This window comes from Natrix helvetica, assembly GCF_964273705.1.
Source record: "Natrix helvetica genome assembly, chromosome: 6".
NCBI lineage: Eukaryota > Metazoa > Chordata > Lepidosauria > Squamata > Natricidae > Natrix > Natrix helvetica.
Genome location: NC_138553.1, coordinates 67,397,012 through 67,415,003, shown reverse-complemented (window position 1 = coordinate 67,415,003; position 17,992 = coordinate 67,397,012). Strand labels below are relative to the sequence as shown.

Below are 17,992 nucleotides of genomic sequence, written 5' to 3'. Positions count from 1 at the left end.
AAAGGAGGCTTATAGAACTTGGGATATTTTAGGATCAAAACCGTAACCCCAGCTTCAGACAAGTCATGAAGCAGTTTTTATTTGCTACGATTCCTCATTTTCCTGCACAGTATGAATATGGTTCATAAGTAAATGGACTAAACCCAATCTTCACACTTACCTTCAAATTAATTAAATTTGGGACTAAGAGAAGTTAGAAGGGATTTGTGCAAATAATCAAAGTTTATGAACTTAAATCCAAATCCTGATAAAGAGAAAAGTTCACCAATGAAAATGTAACATAAGAATCAAAATTCCTTCAGAGTAAGGATTTGTAAAAACACATTCTAATTTCAAACTCCATCTGTCAATGAATATGTAATTTTACACCACACTGAAGCACACCATGAAGTGGATTAGATACTTGCATGAGGAGGTTCCTTATATATATTTTTTCTTCCATTCAATTGTGTCTGATTATTAGAAGCTGCCTCCACACGTTCTTGAAGTTTTCTTGTGGCAAGGGGTTTCTGAAGTTGTTTGCCAGGACTGAAAATAACAGGTCCAAAGTTACCTGGCTGGCATTGTGCCTAAAGCAGGACTAGAACTCACGGCCTCCTGGTTTCTAGCATGATGCCTTAACTACTACTTATCATAGGAAAGGATATATTGTGTCTCAAGAAAATGATGGCAAAAACCAACAAGCAATTAAAAGAGAAAGATCTAACCTTTAGACCCTTTAACATCTGGTAAACCAGGAACTGGATCCTATCTTCAGTTAGTTTCTCATGCTTCATTATTTTACTTAAGTCTGTTCCCATAAATGGCATGACAAGGTAGCTAAAATGAAAAGGCAATTAAACATGAACTAAACCAAATTACATTGCCTAAGTGTAATATTGTATAGCAACTTAACATATAAAGACATGCCAGATTATGGATATTTCAATTAAGATACCAGGACGTTATTTTAAAAAAAACACAAATAAATCTATCTTTAAATATGAAAATTAAATTGGAATACAGGTAGTTCTCGACTTAAAATGAAACTTGAGCCCAAATTTTTAATTGCTAAGTAAGACAGTTGCTAACTGAATTTTGCCACAATTGTTAAGTGAATCACTGCAGTTGTTAAGTGAGTAACATGGTCGTTAAATGAATCTGGCTTCCCCATTGACTTTGCTTGTCAGAAAGTTGCAGAAGGTGAGCACATGTCCCTAGGACACTGCAACCCTCATAAATACATGCCAGCTGCCAATCAATCAAATTTTAATTAGGTGACTATGAGATGCTGCAATGTTTGCAAGTGTGAAAAATGGCCATGTCACTCCCCCCCCCCCCCAACTGTTGTAACTAAACAAATGGTTGTAAGTCAGGAATTATCTATATAATAAAAAGGCCAATGTAAAAAGATGTGCCTTGAAACCTTTCTTAAAATTCTAGGGAACTGGTGGCACAAAACTCTTTTCTACAATGCATTATCTAGGTTGAGAGCAAGATAGAATTTACTTTGGATTATAAAATAACATGTAAAAATTGATCTTATTTTCCAGTAAGCATTATGTTATATAAAGGCTTTCTGTTCTTTTTTTTAAACTGAACACCAAAAATGGTTTAACAATAAATGTTGATTGATAACACTATCTGCAGTTGGCACAGTTTTATATTAGTACCTAAAATTGGGCTGAGCTATATGATGCAGGTTGCCAAAGCTACTCTTTTGATTTCTCCGTCATCCAGCTGCTTCAGCTGAAATAGATTTATCAAGAAGGCAAACCAGAAATCAGGATGGGTGGAGACAACTGAGAATCTCATACACATACACAGATAGAGCAGTGCTTACAGCCCACATTTCCAACATAAAATATATGAACCTGGTCTATGTCAGGATTTTAAAAAAATATTTATTTATTGAACCAATTTATATAGCCACCTATCTCACAAACAAGTGACTTTGGACAGTGTACTACAAGGTTAAAAAAGTTAATACATTTTTTAAAGTTATTAAAATAAAGATAAAGCAAAGTAACAGATGAAGGTTGTTAGTTTATTGAAGCCAGCCAGGCAGAAAAGCAAATTAATCAAGGCCTGATTTGTTTTCTTCCTTTCCTTCAAATAATATATACATTTTGGGGAGAGTATCAAAGCAAATCAGGAATTAACTATGATCTGTGGTTCAGCAATATCCAAAACTAAAACTAATCAGGCTTCATAAACCAAGAAACATGGTAGCTTTTCTGTGGTGTATTACACAGCATAATAAATTCCAAAACAATCATATTACATTGTGACATGTTTTTTATATGCAAGGTCAATATCTGTATAAACCAGGGAAAGATGCCATCACTTCAATGTTGACTCTTAGTGAACATATAGATTTTCTCCAGGAAAATGTTGATCATAAGCATAAGGACATTAAGCTGAACTACAGAGTTTAGCTTATGTTGAGTGACCTAATTTTTTTTAAAGCAGGCCTAATTCTTGGGATCGGGATCTACAGAACCATAGACAACAACGGATACTTCTTATTTTATTTTTTTATTTTTATTTATTTTTATTTTTTTTATTGAAAAGTTTTACACAAAACAAAAAAATTTTTTAAACATTTTCTCCCTCCCCTCCCCCTCCCCCCACCCCCCCCGTTTCCCCACCCTAACCCTCCCTAACCCAACCCCTGACTTCCCAGATAGAGACAGAAGCACAGTTACCAGCAAATCTGAAAAACAAATATCCCAATAATAATATGCATATATCAGAATAAGAACAGGATAATACAAAAAAGACAAAAAAGGAAAAAAAACCATCATAACCTCCTTTCCAAAACCATTACTACATATTTATGAAACATTTCTCAACCAAATCCCATAGACACTTCCTTTGAACCGTACCTTAATTTTACAAAATCAATCCAGGGATACCAATCTATAATATACTTATCGTAAGAGTGATCTTTTAGATATACAGAAATTTTATCCATTTCGGCAAGATTTGCTACCTTAAGTATCCATTCTTCTATAGAGCATAATTCTGCTTTCTTCCAATATTGTGCTACCAGCAGTCTAGCTGCTGTAATCATATACAATATTAATTTAGTTTCAGCAACAGTGCAGTCAGGTACTATGCCCAATAGAAAAAATTGGGGAGCAAATTTAATTTTTCTTTTAAGAATCTTCTTCTGCATTATCCACCATATTTTAATCCATAAAGCCTTAACTTTCATAAATCTACAGGCAAATTACATCATTTTTATGCTGTTTCAAATAATAGAAAACCTTTCTTCTTTTTTGTGGGGAATTGAGTCCATTAACATTCCAGGTCCGCAGCCTGACCATCGTCAAGCTTAGTTTGAAGCTTCTGAAGCCTAGCCCTCATATCAGTAGGAAATCTCTTAGGCCTTGCTCCTCCCACGGCTTCAGATTGTGTAGGTACATCAACAGAGATACTCAAAGTTTACTGTATAGTCTTCTCCATTTTCTTTGCCGTTGCTCTAGTAATTCTCTGTTCTTTAAATTCCAATCCCAAGCCTACTGCTTCTTCCAGTCTCTCCACAAGCTGTTTATCAACTGACGCAAGTGCCGAGGCTGCTATCTCTATTGGCTCTTGCTGAACAGGCTGGGTCTTTTCCGATTCCAATCCTGGCTCGTCAGCATTCAGAACCTTGGAATAAAAATCTCTGGCCTTCTGAGTAGAATCCAATCGATATCTTTTCCCAGAGTAAATCAAAGTAACGCCAATTGGCAACTCCCATCTAAATTGCAGGTTACGTTTCTTCAGCTCATCCGTCAAAAATTTAAACTCTTTACGCAGCCTAAGCATTTTCAATGGTATTTCTTTCAAAACTTTCACCTCCTGATCTCGCACAGTACATCTCTGATGATATGCAGCCTGTACAATCTCATTACGCAGGTATCTCCTTTCCAGATGAACCACCACATCTCTTGGCAAGTTTCGCTGTCTTGCATACCAGGAGTTAACTCTGTAGGCTTTCTCAATCTGTTGGAGAATCTCTTTTGGATCCACTTGTAGAAGGGGGGCAAAAGCCTCCGCGCAAATCACCCTCAAATCTTCTCCTTTCCCGCTGTCTTTATCCTCTGGCAAACCCCTTACCCGCAGAACAGCCTCTAACTGCTTGTACTGGAATAGCAACTGCTCAAGCTCAATTCTATCCGCCCTCTCTTCCAACTTGTCTGCCCGGTATTCCAATTTTCCAACATCCTTCTGAGTCTCTTTAACCGCATCATCCAGGAATTCCAAATTTACAACCAGTCCAGAAAGGGCAGAAACTACATCATTTCTAATATCTTGATTAGCCCGAGCTGCCTGATCCCTCATCTCTTCCATAGTTTGGTTCATTTGATCCATTTGGTCCTGTTGGCTTCTCATTTGTTGTTTCAAATCCAACATATTTTTCTCCATATCACCAAACTTAATGTTCAAAGTCTCCAATATTTCTTTATTGGTAATTGCTGCAGGTGGTGGATTTTGGGATTGAGATTGAGGTTGTGCCAACAAGGACAGCTGAGATTGTTGTAAAGGAGAGGAGGTGCCCTTGGGCTTGATACCTCTCTGTGCAGCCATAACTTGCCAAGGCGTCAAGCAAGTCAAAAAAAAAAAAAAAAAGGAAAATCCTCTTTTCTTTTTTTTCCCCCTCTTTTTCAATTCCAACCACCAGATGGCACTGTTGTATAAGGTTTCAGTAAGAGTCAATTAAGGAGAACAAGCAGAGAAAGAAAAGTAGCCATTTTAAAAGGAAAAAGTTCTCCGTTTTTTTTCCCCAAAGTGAAAGTCTTTGTTATAAAGCTGTAGAATAATAAGAGAAAGCAGAAAAAAAAAAACCAAAAATACTTGCAGCCACCGCTTCAGTCTCAGTCTGACCGTTACAATTCAGCACCAATCAACAATGTAAACGGAGACGTGCCTTCCAGAGCTTGCCCTGCAAAGCAGGGGGATCCAGCTGTTGGAGCTTCCTCTCGGGCCACCTGGGGAGCACCGCTTCTACCTCCAGGAATTCCTTCCTGGAGGGTCCAAACGGGCTCAACCCAGCCCGAAAAAGCTCTCCTCCGCCTCTTTGCCCGAGGCAGAGGATTTTCGCCCCTGGGAATCGCCGATGTCCGCGATTCCCGGCGAAACAATCAGCTGTAGATCGGACGCTCTAAAGGGAGCGTCCATTGCCCTGGTGGCATCCGCCGGAAGTCCAACAACGGATACTTCTTAAGAGGCAGACAATGTAAGTCATTTCCATATTGCTATCAAGAAAGTCAATGAGAGATTATCCCATTGCCTGTCGATAGGATTTTTAATGTTGTAAACTGCCCAGAGTCACCATGTGTGAATTGGGTAACCATATAATACAATAATAATAAAATAGCAGAGTTGGAAGGGACCTTGGAGATCTTCTAGTCCAACCCCTGCCTAGGCAGGAAAGCCGTTTCAGACAAATGGCTATCCAACATCTTCTTAAAGACTTCCAGTGTTGGGGCAGTCACAACTTCTGGAGGCAAGCTGTTCCACTGATTAATTGTTCTGTCAGGAAATTTCTCCTCAGTTCTAAGTTGCTTCTCTCCTTGATTAGTTTCCACCCATTGCTTCTTGTTCTACCCTCAGGTGCCTTGTGGCAACCCCTGAGATATTGGAACATTGTTATCATGTCTCCCCTATTCCTTCTTTTCATTAAACTAGACATACCTGGTTCCTGCAACAGTTCTTCATGTTTTAGGCTCCAGTCCCCTAATCATCTTTGTTGCTCTTCTCTGCACTCTTTCTACACATCTTTTCTACATCGTGGTGACCAAAACTGAATGCAGTATTCCAAGTGTGGCCTTACCAAGGCATTATAAAGTGGTATTAACACTTCACGTGATTTTGATTCTATCCGTCTGTTTATGCAGCCTAGAACTGTGTTGGCTTTTTTGGCAGCTGCTGCACACTGCTGGCTCATATTTAAATGGTTGTCCACTAGGACTCCAAGATCCCTCTCACAGTTACTAAATCTATTGAGGAAGGTACCACCTATACTGTACCTGTGCATTCCGTTTTTGTTGCCTAAATGTAGAACCTTACTCTTTTCACCATTGAATTTCATTTTATTAGATAGTGCCCAATGTTCAATTTTTTCAAGATCCTTCTGTATCTTAAACCTATCTTCTGGAGTGTTGGCTATATAAATGTCTTAAATAATCAATCAATCAAAGGAGAGGCCCAAGACTGATAAAATGATGAAGACTCTTCCAATTGGTCTTTTTTGAAGATTGCAATTTAAGTTACTTGGAAGGACCAAGGCTTGGGGGCTTTGGAACAGGACAGATATGTGAGAAGCTTTGGCACATGGAGAAATATTATCTTGCTTGCCAGAAGTAATAAAACATCATTAATGCTTAATTAGAGGTTCTACTAAATTAAATGAAATCCACTTAAACCTTTAAATATGTCTAAGGTAGTCCAATTATACCCTCCTTTCAATTATTGAAATTCAAAGGGAAACAGTGAAATTTGCAAAAAAAAAACCATATAAAAAGGAGCAGAAAAAAGCAGGTACTTTTCAGCTTCTGGGGACAGCATTTAGTGCAAGGGAAAAAGCAGAGCTTTCTGATTAAAATAAAAACAAAAACAGGATAAACAAAGAACCAGGCCTGGAGTGATGACAATTGTTGAATAATGAAAACACTGATGTGTGCTTTCCTCCATGATTTTATTATGGCTAATGTGCCACAGCTTATGAATATTGCAAAGCTGCCGAATAGCTTGCAAGCTATTCCAACAATGTAAGTAACTAATGACAAAAATATGGTTTAAGTAATAACTTTTTACACTAATACATGTATGGTAGATATTACTGTGTTCACATGTAATAAGAAAATGCAGGACTTTAAATGCAGGGTTAAAAGCTGACAAATAAGTGCAAAAATGCAATACTAATTTAAAGCAGAAGAGGGGAAAATAAACTATTTATAGAAGCAATTATTTGTAGAAACCCAAGTAACTAATAAAAGTTTCATAGACTTCTCTGGCTAGATGGCGTGGGAGAAATTACATATTTCTATTTTTTGTACGTGTTGCACACTATAGCATCCATCAGTCTCAGCCATTTTATATGTCGATTGAATATAGCAGAAACTGTGGCTACTGTCACAGTTGAATACCTGGCTACTGTCAAGTCGAAAAAGCAATGTTAGGTTTTAAATGGCTACACCAATCTACTTTTTAATAAATAATTAGATCTTCCAATACCTAATTATAAATAATAAACATGCTTTTAAAAAATGAGATATTTAAGTAGTCTGACAAAACAAAAGGTAGCATATAAACCTAACTAATAATAATAATAATAATAATAATAATAATAATAATAATAATAATAATAATAATAATAAATATTTATTTCTTAGCCGCACCCTCTCCCGAAGGACTCGGGGCGGCGTACAACAGAACATATGAAATAAATATATAGACAAGACATACATATTACAAAACATATACCAAGACATGTACAAGGAGGAGGTCGGCTAATGAATAAAAACAATAAAATACAATGTTTAGAAACCCCTAAGTAATTGAATGCAATTAAAATACCCAAATAAAAACCCGTCAGGAGCGATATAGTTAGATCAAAGTTGAGCCAGGCCAGCTACTTGGAATAGGTGGGTCTTGAGCTTAATACGAAATAAATAAATGAACTACTTTTAGAATAAGACATACTACTTTAAATAATTCCATCAGCAATATTTTCACCACTGGAAAACAAAACGAGCATTAAAGTGCTGGCTTACATTTTATTTGGCAGATATGGTCTAAACGTCCTATGGCTTTATTTGGAAAAATCTTAACCATTAAAACTAGAAAGATCTTTCAGAATTAAATTTTCTACTTAATGCTATAAGGAGGTAACAATCTATCTCTAAGTTCATAGTGTGTAAAATCATAGATGGTTGAGATGTCATTTTATTCTATGTATAGTCACGTGATTCTTGCAGCATGACAATGCTCACCGACATATAAATTAATGTATCCTAATATGAAGAACCAGATTCCAAACTGTTCCAGTTAACTCCAAAGCAAGCTTAACCAAGAACAGGGGTAGGCCACTAATTTTCCCAAGAGCCCACATGAGAAACTGGGAATGCAGTGAAGGGCCACTGCTGCCCTACCAATGCCCCACCATTTGCAAGTGCTACACAGATATTCTGCCTTCAACATTCTCTCTGCCCCCCCCCCCGACACTGCTGAAGCCCTGTCCTCCCACTGATGCTAATGCCATGTGCCAGACTGGAACCTGTGAGCCATAAAATGCCCAGGTGTGCAAGAAGGAACAATTCCATCAATATAAATACAAATAAATTTGAGATCAGCATCTATTTTGGTGTAAATCATTACACAGAATCCAAAGTTTTTCCCAAAATTATACACTTACAAGTCATTAAATTTATCCTGTGAAGGATCTGGTGTGAAGACATCTAAAAGCCCAATTACCTATAGAAGAAAAGAAACACAAATAAGAAAATACTGCCATTGCAATTATTTGCATGAGAAACATTAATTGCCACTCTACTTCCAGGTACAGTTCAAGGTATTGATTATGATCTTTAAAGCCCTACATTGCGTGAGCCCACGTTACCTATGGAACTGTCTTTATCCCATTACATCAGCCTGATACACGTGATCACACAGGAAAGATGTGCTGCAGATCCCGTCAGTTAATGAGTGACTGGTGGGCAGTGGTGGGTTTCAAATTTTTTGGGAACCTACTCTGTGGGTGTGGCCTCCTTTGTGGGAGTGGCTTGCCGGCCATGTGACCTGGTGGGAGTGGCTTGGCAGTCATGTGACCAGGTGGGCATGGCTAACTTGGAAAATGTGGTGAAACTCACTTAACGATGCTCTTGCTTAGCAACCAAAATTTTGGGCTCAATTGTGGTCATAAGTTCTTTTTCTTTCTTTCTTTCATCTCTCTCTCCCACTTTCTTTTTTTCTTTTTCTTTGTTTCTCTCTCCCTCTCTCCCTCACTGTCTCCCTCTGTCATTTTCTCTGGGTGTCTATCTGTCTGTCTCTCTCTCTGTATCTCTGTCTCTCTCTCCTCCTTCCCCCATCTCTGTCACTCTGTGTGTGTGTGTCTGTCTGTCTCTCACTCACTCTGTGTGTGTGTGTCTGTCTGTCTGTCTGTCTCTGTCTCTCCCTGTCTCTCTCCCCTCCCTTCCTCTCTCTCTGTCACTCTGTGTATGTGGGTGTGTCTGTCTCTCACTCATTCACTTAATCACTCACTCTGTGTGTGTCTCTCTATCTTTCTCTCCCTCCCTCCCCCTCTCTGTCTCTCTCTCTCTGTGTGTGTGTGTCTGTCAGTCTCTCTGATTCCCTCCCTCACTCCCTCTCTCTGTTCCTCTCTCTGTCTGTCTGTCTGTCTCACTCACACACACACACTGTGGTCACCTTGTTGAGTGTTCCAATCACATTTGAAACACTCAACAACTGGCTTGCATTTATGGTATTTTGCAGCATTCTGCAGTCATAGGACCAAAATATATGCTTTTAACCATATATTTTGGTCCTATGACTGCAGAATGCTGCAAAATACCATAAATGCAGGCCAGTTGTTGAGTGTTTCAAATGTGATTGGAACACTCAACAAGGTGACCACAGTGTGTGTGTGTGTGTGTGAGTGAGACAGACAGACAGAGAGAGAGAGGAACAGAGAGAGGGAGTGAGAGAGGGAATCAGAGAGAGACTGACAGAGTCTGACAGAATCAGAGAGGTACTTTTAACTACCTGGCAGCGGCGTTTTTCCTTGGGGGGCTCCTCAGAACATCCCAAGACTTCGGAGGGAAGCCTCCAGCCCGGAGCAGGAGCAAAGCCCCTTTTCCAACTGGCCTTTCCTCGCTTGGAGGGCTTTGGAGGGAAGCGTCTGCATAAGCCCGGCCGAGTGACAACAAGTTCCCACCGTTACGAAGTCTCGGAGGCTGTAATTTTCTGAGCTGTGCGTGCGCGCCTGTTTTCCACGGCGTGGAGCAGCAGCGAGGTTTGTGTGGCCGGCAATCACTCCAAATGCCATCCGGGAAGACGAGGAACGTGAGGGGGGACCGTTGACGGCCTCCGCAATCATCGCTCGCCTCGCAGAGCCTCGCTGCTGCTCCACGCCGTGGAAAACAGGCGCGCGCGCACAGCTCAGAAAATTACAGCCTCCGAGACTTCATAACGGCGGGAACTTGTCACTTGCCCGGGCTTTTGCAGACGCTTCCCTCCGAAGCGTTCTGAGGGAGGAAGGGCCAGTTGGGAAAGGGGCTTTGCTCCTGCTCCGGGCTGTAATTACGCCTACGTTTTCCACGGCGTGGAGCAGCGGCAAGGCTCTGCGCGGCCAGCGATGATTCCGGAGGCCATCAGTGGGGGGCAGGGTCCCCCCTCATGTTCCTCATCTTCCCGGATGGCCCCCGGAATCATCGCTGGCTGCGCAGAGCCTTGCCGCTGCTCCACGCCGTGGAAAACATAGGCGCAATTACAGCCCGGAGCAGGAGCAAAGCCCCTTTCCCAACTGGCCCTTCCTCCCTCAGAACGCTTCGGAGGGAAGCGTCTGCAAAAGCCCGGGCAAGTGACAACAAGTTCCCACCGTTACGAAGCCTCGGAGGCTGTAATTTTCTGAGCTGTGCGCGCGCGCCTGTTTTCCACGGCGTGGAGCAGCAGCGAGGCTCTGCGAGGCGAGCGATGATTACGGAGGCCGTCAATGGTCCCCCCTCGCGTTCCTCGTCTTCCCGGATGGCATCCTGAGTCATTGCCGGCCACGCAGAATCTCGCCGCTGCTCCACGCCGTGGAAAACAGGCACGCGCGCACAGCTCAGAAAATTACAGCCTCCGAGGCTTCGTAACGGTGGGAACTTGTTGTCACTCGGCCGGGCTTATGCAGACGCTTCCCTCCAAAGCCCTCCAAGCGAGGAAAGGCCAGTTGGAAAAGGGGCTTTGCTCCTGCTCCGGGCTGTAATTGCGCCTATGTTTTCCACGACGTGGGGCCGCGGCCAGAAGACAAGGAACAGCAGTGGCGGCGGGGAGTCAGCCCCGATGCAAAAAACGCCAAGGGGGAGGGGCAGGAAATTACTTCCGGGTTCATTCTTCAACCGGATCGCGCGATCCGGTGCGATCCGGTAGAAACCCACCACTGCTGGTGGGGTACATAAAGAGAGCTTTCTCTGTCTTTACCCCCTCTGTGGAAGCCTACCTACCCTCCCAGAGGTGAGGCGGGTCCCCACTCTCTTGGCCTTCCATAAAGGTGTTAAAAACACAGCTCTGAATCTTTTCTTGCCCCAATGAAATGGAGGGTTGGTGCCCTTAAAGCCCCCCCCCCCCAACTTTTAATAAATTTGTAACATCCCTTGCCGGTTTTAAATTTTACGCATTGTTTTATATGTTTTGAATACTTTATCGTACCCTTCACATAATATTTTTGTGAAGGAAATGGACAGTTCTTAAATATGACAAACAAATAATTAGTGAATTCAGGGTTTGTTTTGCTGTAGGGCAAGGGTGTCAAACTCAAGGCCTGAATCCAGCCCTCAGGGTGCTTAGATCTGCCCTGCGGAGCCACCCTGGAAACACCTAAGGACCGACCCGCAGTGCCCAGAGGTAGGCAACAGAAGAAAATAATCTTAAAGATTTATCACAATTAAAAAGATAAAGCCTCTCACTGTATTGCCGCCACCTAAGTTTTGTTCACATGGAAGATGTAATGCCCTTGTAAACATCATTCATCCAAAAAGATTAACTATGATCCTTCACCACTAAAAGGTTTCTACCCATTTTAGATTTGGTTTAGCAACAGAGCATACATAGATACCTCTCCCCTAAATATTTAATGAATAGATAAAATATTACAAGCCTGTAATTATCTCATATATTATCATGAAAATTCATGACCCACAAGCATTCATCTAAAAAATGACAAAGCAAGGAGCCAATAAAAGCGCTGAGCCTTGATTTACTGCATCCCATCAAGAAAACCTTGACCAAATTAACTTGCATGAAACCACAAACCTGCCTGATTCTTACCTACTAATTTACTTGCTTGGCAGAAAAAATAGAAGATGATTAGTGCTGAAAAAGAGTAATAAATGGATTCAAAATATATTCTGTTTGCTCCATGCTAAAATGAATGCTAAAACAGAAACTCTGAAACAGGAGAGGCTGTTATGGGCTTGAGTGAAATGGGATATTTGCAACTAGCAACAAGACAGCATTCTCTTCCTCAACCCCCAGATTGACAATCAGTACTGATAATTACTAGACAAAACATATAATGTTTAATTGGACTGAAAATTATTCCTGTCAAAAAAACATGGAAGTATCAACTGGTATAACAAAATCCTTTGGTCTCTAGCTTTCAAAAAAGGAGAACAGGCATTCTGCACAAAGTATGATTGTTCAGATATGATAGTAAACTATTTAAATTATACACATTTAAATATACTATCATCCATCTATCTATCATCTATCTATCTATCTATCTATCTATCTATCTATCTATCTATCTATCATCTATCTATCATCATCTTTACCTATCTACCTACCATTTTTTAATGCTGTAATTCCAAATCACAAAAATAATTAAGACTTTGAAGTACCAATATATTAAAAATCAGTTATAATTAAAAAAAAAATCAACAACATTTCTAAAACTGCATTTAAAGTCACAGTTCCTATAGAATTCCAGGCATTTGAAATAGCAATAGCATGGAAATACACAATACCATTCAGCCAAAAGGCTCGGTGAACAAAATATCAAACTGGCGCCATTTGTTCATTAGGCTGTACAACAATTCTCACTTAATCATTAAGATTTTTTTAAATTTGGCATTCTGCAATATTAAGCTACATATTAAACTATGGTTAGCATTTTCACCCACCTGCTCTTTTCCTTTATTACCAGGACTATGAGATAAGTGTCATTTTCTGTTCCAATTTTAACTAAATAGACTTTAATTATAGATAGATCTTAATTGTTATTCATTTAACCAATTCTGACTGCTGATTTTTTTCAATAATGTTCAATAAGCTTTTGCAGACTGAGTGATCCCTTTACAAGTGTACTTTAAGGCTGAAAGAGGTTAAAGATGGAAGAATAGCAACTTTTAGGAGTCAGAAACACAAAAAATGTGTTGCCTCCGTAGATAATTTTACTGATGACTTTTATTTGGGATTGTTCTGTTAAACTTATCCCAGATTTGGAGTCAAAGGTAACGCTAAATAAAAATGAAATAGCATTCTCATGGCCACACTTGGAAAAAGGGCATTGGTACTTAGGTACTTACCTGATACGCCTCTTCTAATAGGGTGTAGATAGCATCCATGCACGGGTTGACATTGTCCGCCTTCTGATTGGATTGAGTCTGATTAAAGTTAGTTAAAACACGCACTTTGTTGCTAGCCTTACCCAGCTTTTCGGCGAAGAAGAACTTAGACAGACTCAACGTGTCATCGAACAGTTTAGTAAACCAACTCCTTATGCAGAAAACGTGAATCACAGTATTTACAATAACACGGTAAATGCAGAGCCCTGCTTGTAACTCAGAATATGGAAGACATAACCATACAGTACATACCGAACACAACTCAGATCAGTCAGTGAAGGGAGGGGATGGACGCTATCTCCACCCTATTAGAAGAGGTGTATCAGGTGAGTACCAACGCCCTTTCTCAATAAGGGTGGAGATAGCATCCATGCATGGGACACACCCAAGCCCAATTGTCCCTACAGAAGGGAACCAGACTGATCTGGAACAGGTACAGTAGAATGAACAGCTTGTAAGACCCTGTGGCCAAATGCCGCCTCTGCAGACGCAAATGTATCAATCTTATAGTTGGTAATGAAGGGGGAAGGTGAAGCCCACGTGGCTGCCCAGCAGATCTCCTCAAGAGAAGTCTGGGTGGCCCAGGCTGCCATAGTAGAGTGCTTCTTGTAGAGTGCACTGTTACGCTTACAGTTATTGGCTGATGTTGCGAAGTGTATGCCTTGGCTATGCAACTGCAGAGCCACCTGCCAATGGTCGAGGCAGTCACCTTCCTACCTAGGGTCTCAGATTGAAAGGAGACAAACAATGCCTCCGATCTCCTAAAGTTAGATGTGCGACTGATGTAGACCTTGAGGGCCGGTCGCACATCCAGCTTGTGCCACCATCTCTCTAAGGGGTGTGCAGGTGAGGGGCAGAAATTGGACAAAACTACTTCCTGCGTCCTATGGAACCAGGAGGAGACCTTTGGCGTAAAGGAAGGATTGAGCCGAAGCACCACCTGTCGCTGTGGAAGATGCAAAGATCCTCCCTCACCGACAGAGCCTGCAGCTCCGAGATCCTCCTGGCAGAGGTGATGGCCACCTTCCACGTAAGGAACTGCATTTCCACAGCCGATAGGTTCAAAGGGGGCTCCCGTTAGGGCTGACAAATCCCACGTGGGATAGCGATGAACCATGGGTGGTCTCAGGTTTACCGACTCTTTTAGGAACCTCCTTACCACCAGGTGGTGAGATAAAGGCTGTCCCCCTTCCCAAGTCAGAATCGTGGCCAGAGCGGCTACCTGCCGTCTCAGCGTATTGGGTGATAACCCTTTCTTCAGTCCATCTTGGAGAAACACTAATACCTGGGGTACAGAGGCAGTTGGGGAATGCCGTGGAAGGCCGCCTGGCGGCTTGGATCGTGCCAATGACCCTGGAGGAGAAATTGTCTTTCCTCAGAGAGTCCCGCTCAAGCGCCAGGCCATCAGCTGGAGCCATTGAGGGTCCGGATGCTCCAGCGACCCCTGGCTGAGGGTCCTTGCGGCCTGAGGGATCCTCCAGGGTCTGTCCACCGACAAGGTCTGAAGGTCGGCAAACCACAGCCGTCGTGGCCAATGAGGAGCCACCAGGATCACCTCCGTTCGCTTGGTGATCACCTTGCGCAACACCCGAGAAATCAGGGATAGCGGGGGAATGACGTAAAGAAGCCCTGGGGGCCATTGGCACTGGAGAGCATCCGTCCCCTCCACCCCGTGTCCAGAACGTCGCATAAAAGCGGGGAAGCTGTGTGTTGTCTGGGGTGGTGAAAAGGTCCACAACTGGTGAGCCGAAGCAGACCGAGATCTGTTGGAAGAGGCGCAGATGGAGTCGCCACTCTGCATTGTCCACCTTGGCCCAGCTGAGCCAGTCGGCCCGAACATTTGCCACCCCCGAGATGTGTTCTGCAGTCAATGAAGCCAAGTGCCTCTCCGCCCAGAGGCCCAGTTCTTTGGCTTCTTTCATGAGAGTCTTGGACTTTGTGCTACCTTGACGGTTTACATGCGCTTTTGGCAGCCACGTTGTCCATCAAAACCAGCACATGCTGTCCGGCTATGGTGTCGAGGAACCTCTGAAGGGCGAGGTGGATGGCTCTGAGTTCCAACCAGTTTATGTTGTGAGCCCTGTCCACCTGGTCCCATTGTCCCTGGGCCATCTGCGCCTGCAGATGGGCCACCCAGCCATAAAGGCTGGCGTCCATGATGACCGTCACCCTGTGAACCACCCTGAAGTGGCAGCCCTTGGTTATGGCAGTTGACTTCCACCAACGGAGCGATCAGAGGACATCCGCCGGAACCGTGACCTTCAGCAGTGATGTATTCCTGCTAGCCTTCTGGAAGGGTAAGAGAAACCACTGAAGATCCCTAGTGTGTAGGCATGCCCAAGACATGATGTTAATAGCTGACACTAGTTTCCCCAGCAAATGGGATAAAGTGGCTAGGGAGACCCTATGGTGACTCAAAACCTCCCCAACCATCTGTTTAATCCTCGCTTGCCTATCACCCGACAGGAAGACCTGCCCAGAGATCGAATCAATCCACACCCCTAGGTGTAAGATCCTAGTGGAGGGTTCGAGATGGCTTTTGTTCCTATTTATAGAGAATCCATGACTCTCTAAGATGTGTATAGTTGTCTTAAGGTCTTGCATTGCCCTAGTGACATGGATTGCAACAACATGTCATTAAGGTAGCATTGGACATGCACAGGCAGGAGCCTCAGATTTGCTGCCAACACTGCCAACACCTTGGTGAATGCCCGGGGGGCAGATGAAAGGCCGAATGGTAAGGCCTTATACTGATAATGCTACCTCCCATAACAGAATCTGAGAAATTTAAGGTGCTCAGAATTGGAATGTGCAGGTAAGCCTCCGTCAAGTTAATTGACGCAAGGAAATCACCATCCCGCACCCCTGCAAGAATGGAATGCATCGAGTGAATTTTAAACCAGTGGTAGCTTAAATGCTGGGTCAGCCGTTTCAAGTCTAGAATTGCTCTCCAACACCCCCCCCCCCGAGGCTTTAGGGATAACAAAAAGAATAGAATAAAACCCCTGATGTAATTGATCGTGAGGAACTGATTGAACAGCCCTAATGTCCAGGAGATGTTATATAGCCGAATTCACGAGGGCTTGCTTATCTGGATTACGGGACATCGGGCAATGAATAAAGAAACTCGGGGAATTCTAGACCTAAACCAGATCTGATGGTCCTTTGCACCCAGGCATCGGAGGTAATTTCGTCCCATTGGTCTGCGAAATATTGTAGGCACCCACCAATGGGAATGGGTACCCCCTGGAAATTAAGGCTTTCGGGAATTACGACCTCCGCCCCCCCCCTCGAAAGGGCCTCTTGGCCTGGTTACCCCTTTGGTATCGAAAGGACTGCTGGCGCTGCCTTTGGCGATACCCCCCCTGGGCCCTGTAGCCAGAGGATCCATAATCATGGCCTCGAAAGGAAGTACTGTAGTCCTGTGCCCGAAAGGACTGCCTCCTAGCATATGGCGTAGAGCGGGAAGCCCCTTTTCTGGATGCTGATCTCAATTTTTTTTGTTTATCCTTGTCTTCAATAAGAGGTGGCTCTAGAGCCTCCCCAAACAGGGACCCCCCTTTATAAGGAGCAGACGCTAGCCGCCACTTATGCCTCGTGTCTACCTGCCATTGGCGTAGCCACAACAGGCGGCAGGAGGCGACTGAGGAGGCCATGGCCCTAGAAGCAAAACGAGTGGCATTAAGTGTGGCGTCCGCTGTGAATTAGAACGCAGCTACAATCTGATTTAGGTCCTGATGGGCCCTCAAATCAGCTGCTGGGATCTTTTGCTGAAGCTGCTGGAGCCAAAAAAGGCAAGAGTGGGAGAAGAAGGATGTAGAAGTTGAAGCTCGAATCGCCCAAGCTGCTGCTTGATGTCCGTGCTGTATCGTGAGGTCGGTCCTTTTGTCCTCTGGCTTGAGGACCTCCTCCTGGGAGCCGGGCACCGTGGTCGTCGAGTGGAGTACTGCGACCGGAACGTCGATCGTCAGGACCTGGAGAAGCAGCCCTAAGTCATAGATCACGTTGTAGAATTTCTTATCGGTGGATGATGGAGTAGGCCCAGATGTTGGACACACCCACTGGCGCTGCACCACGTCCAGAAGTAATTTTGGGGCTGGCACAGTGTCCATCTCCACAGCCTGTTCAGTAAAGAATGAATCCACCGAAGTAGAAGCAATCGCGGGCACAAGAGTGGCTGGCAGTTTCGCAAAAGTGGCCGAAGGCTTGGCCTTGGTCAGCAATGTTTTGAAGTGGGCTTGCTGGAACAGGCCCGAGAAAGATGGTTTTTCTGGGATGGCCTCCTCATCCCCAGAAAACTCCACATCCTTAATCTTCCCATCCTCAAGAGACAGGAGACTGGCTACGATGAGATCTAGCCTGTGACAAGGGCCTCTGGACTACTGGAACCGGCAATGTAGTAGAGTTAGCCACAGGAGGCGCTGGCGTGTTAGCCATCAGAGACGCTGGTGGTGTTGTCCCAACACCCTGTTGGAGACCTGCAGCTATGCCCTGGGCATTGGCGGAGGCTATGGCTTCCTGTACATTGGGCACTGTCAGGGAAGGCTCTGTCAGGTCCGGGCGGAGCCCTGCAGTTGTCGGAGTGAACGTAGCCTCAGCAGGCCTGTTGACCACAGTCCCAAACTACACATCATGCAACAGTTGTCCTTGCAAGTCAGAGCCTGACCCCCACAGACCAGAAGTGTTTATTTGAAAAA

At 43.5% G+C, this 17,992-nt stretch overlaps 1 protein-coding gene across 1 annotated transcript in view; it reads right to left on the bottom strand.

Moving 5' to 3' along the window:
• Positions 1–17,992, bottom strand: part of MAPK12 (mitogen-activated protein kinase 12) — a 37,435-nt gene that overhangs the window by 13,354 nt on the left and 6,089 nt on the right. The window contains exons 3-4 of the mRNA XM_081957222.1: positions 8,387–8,445; positions 708–819 (exon numbers count right to left, since the gene is read on the bottom strand). Coding sequence (XP_081813348.1) covers positions 708–819; positions 8,387–8,445 — 171 coding nt within the window. The remainder of the gene's footprint in view (positions 1–707; positions 820–8,386; positions 8,446–17,992) is intronic.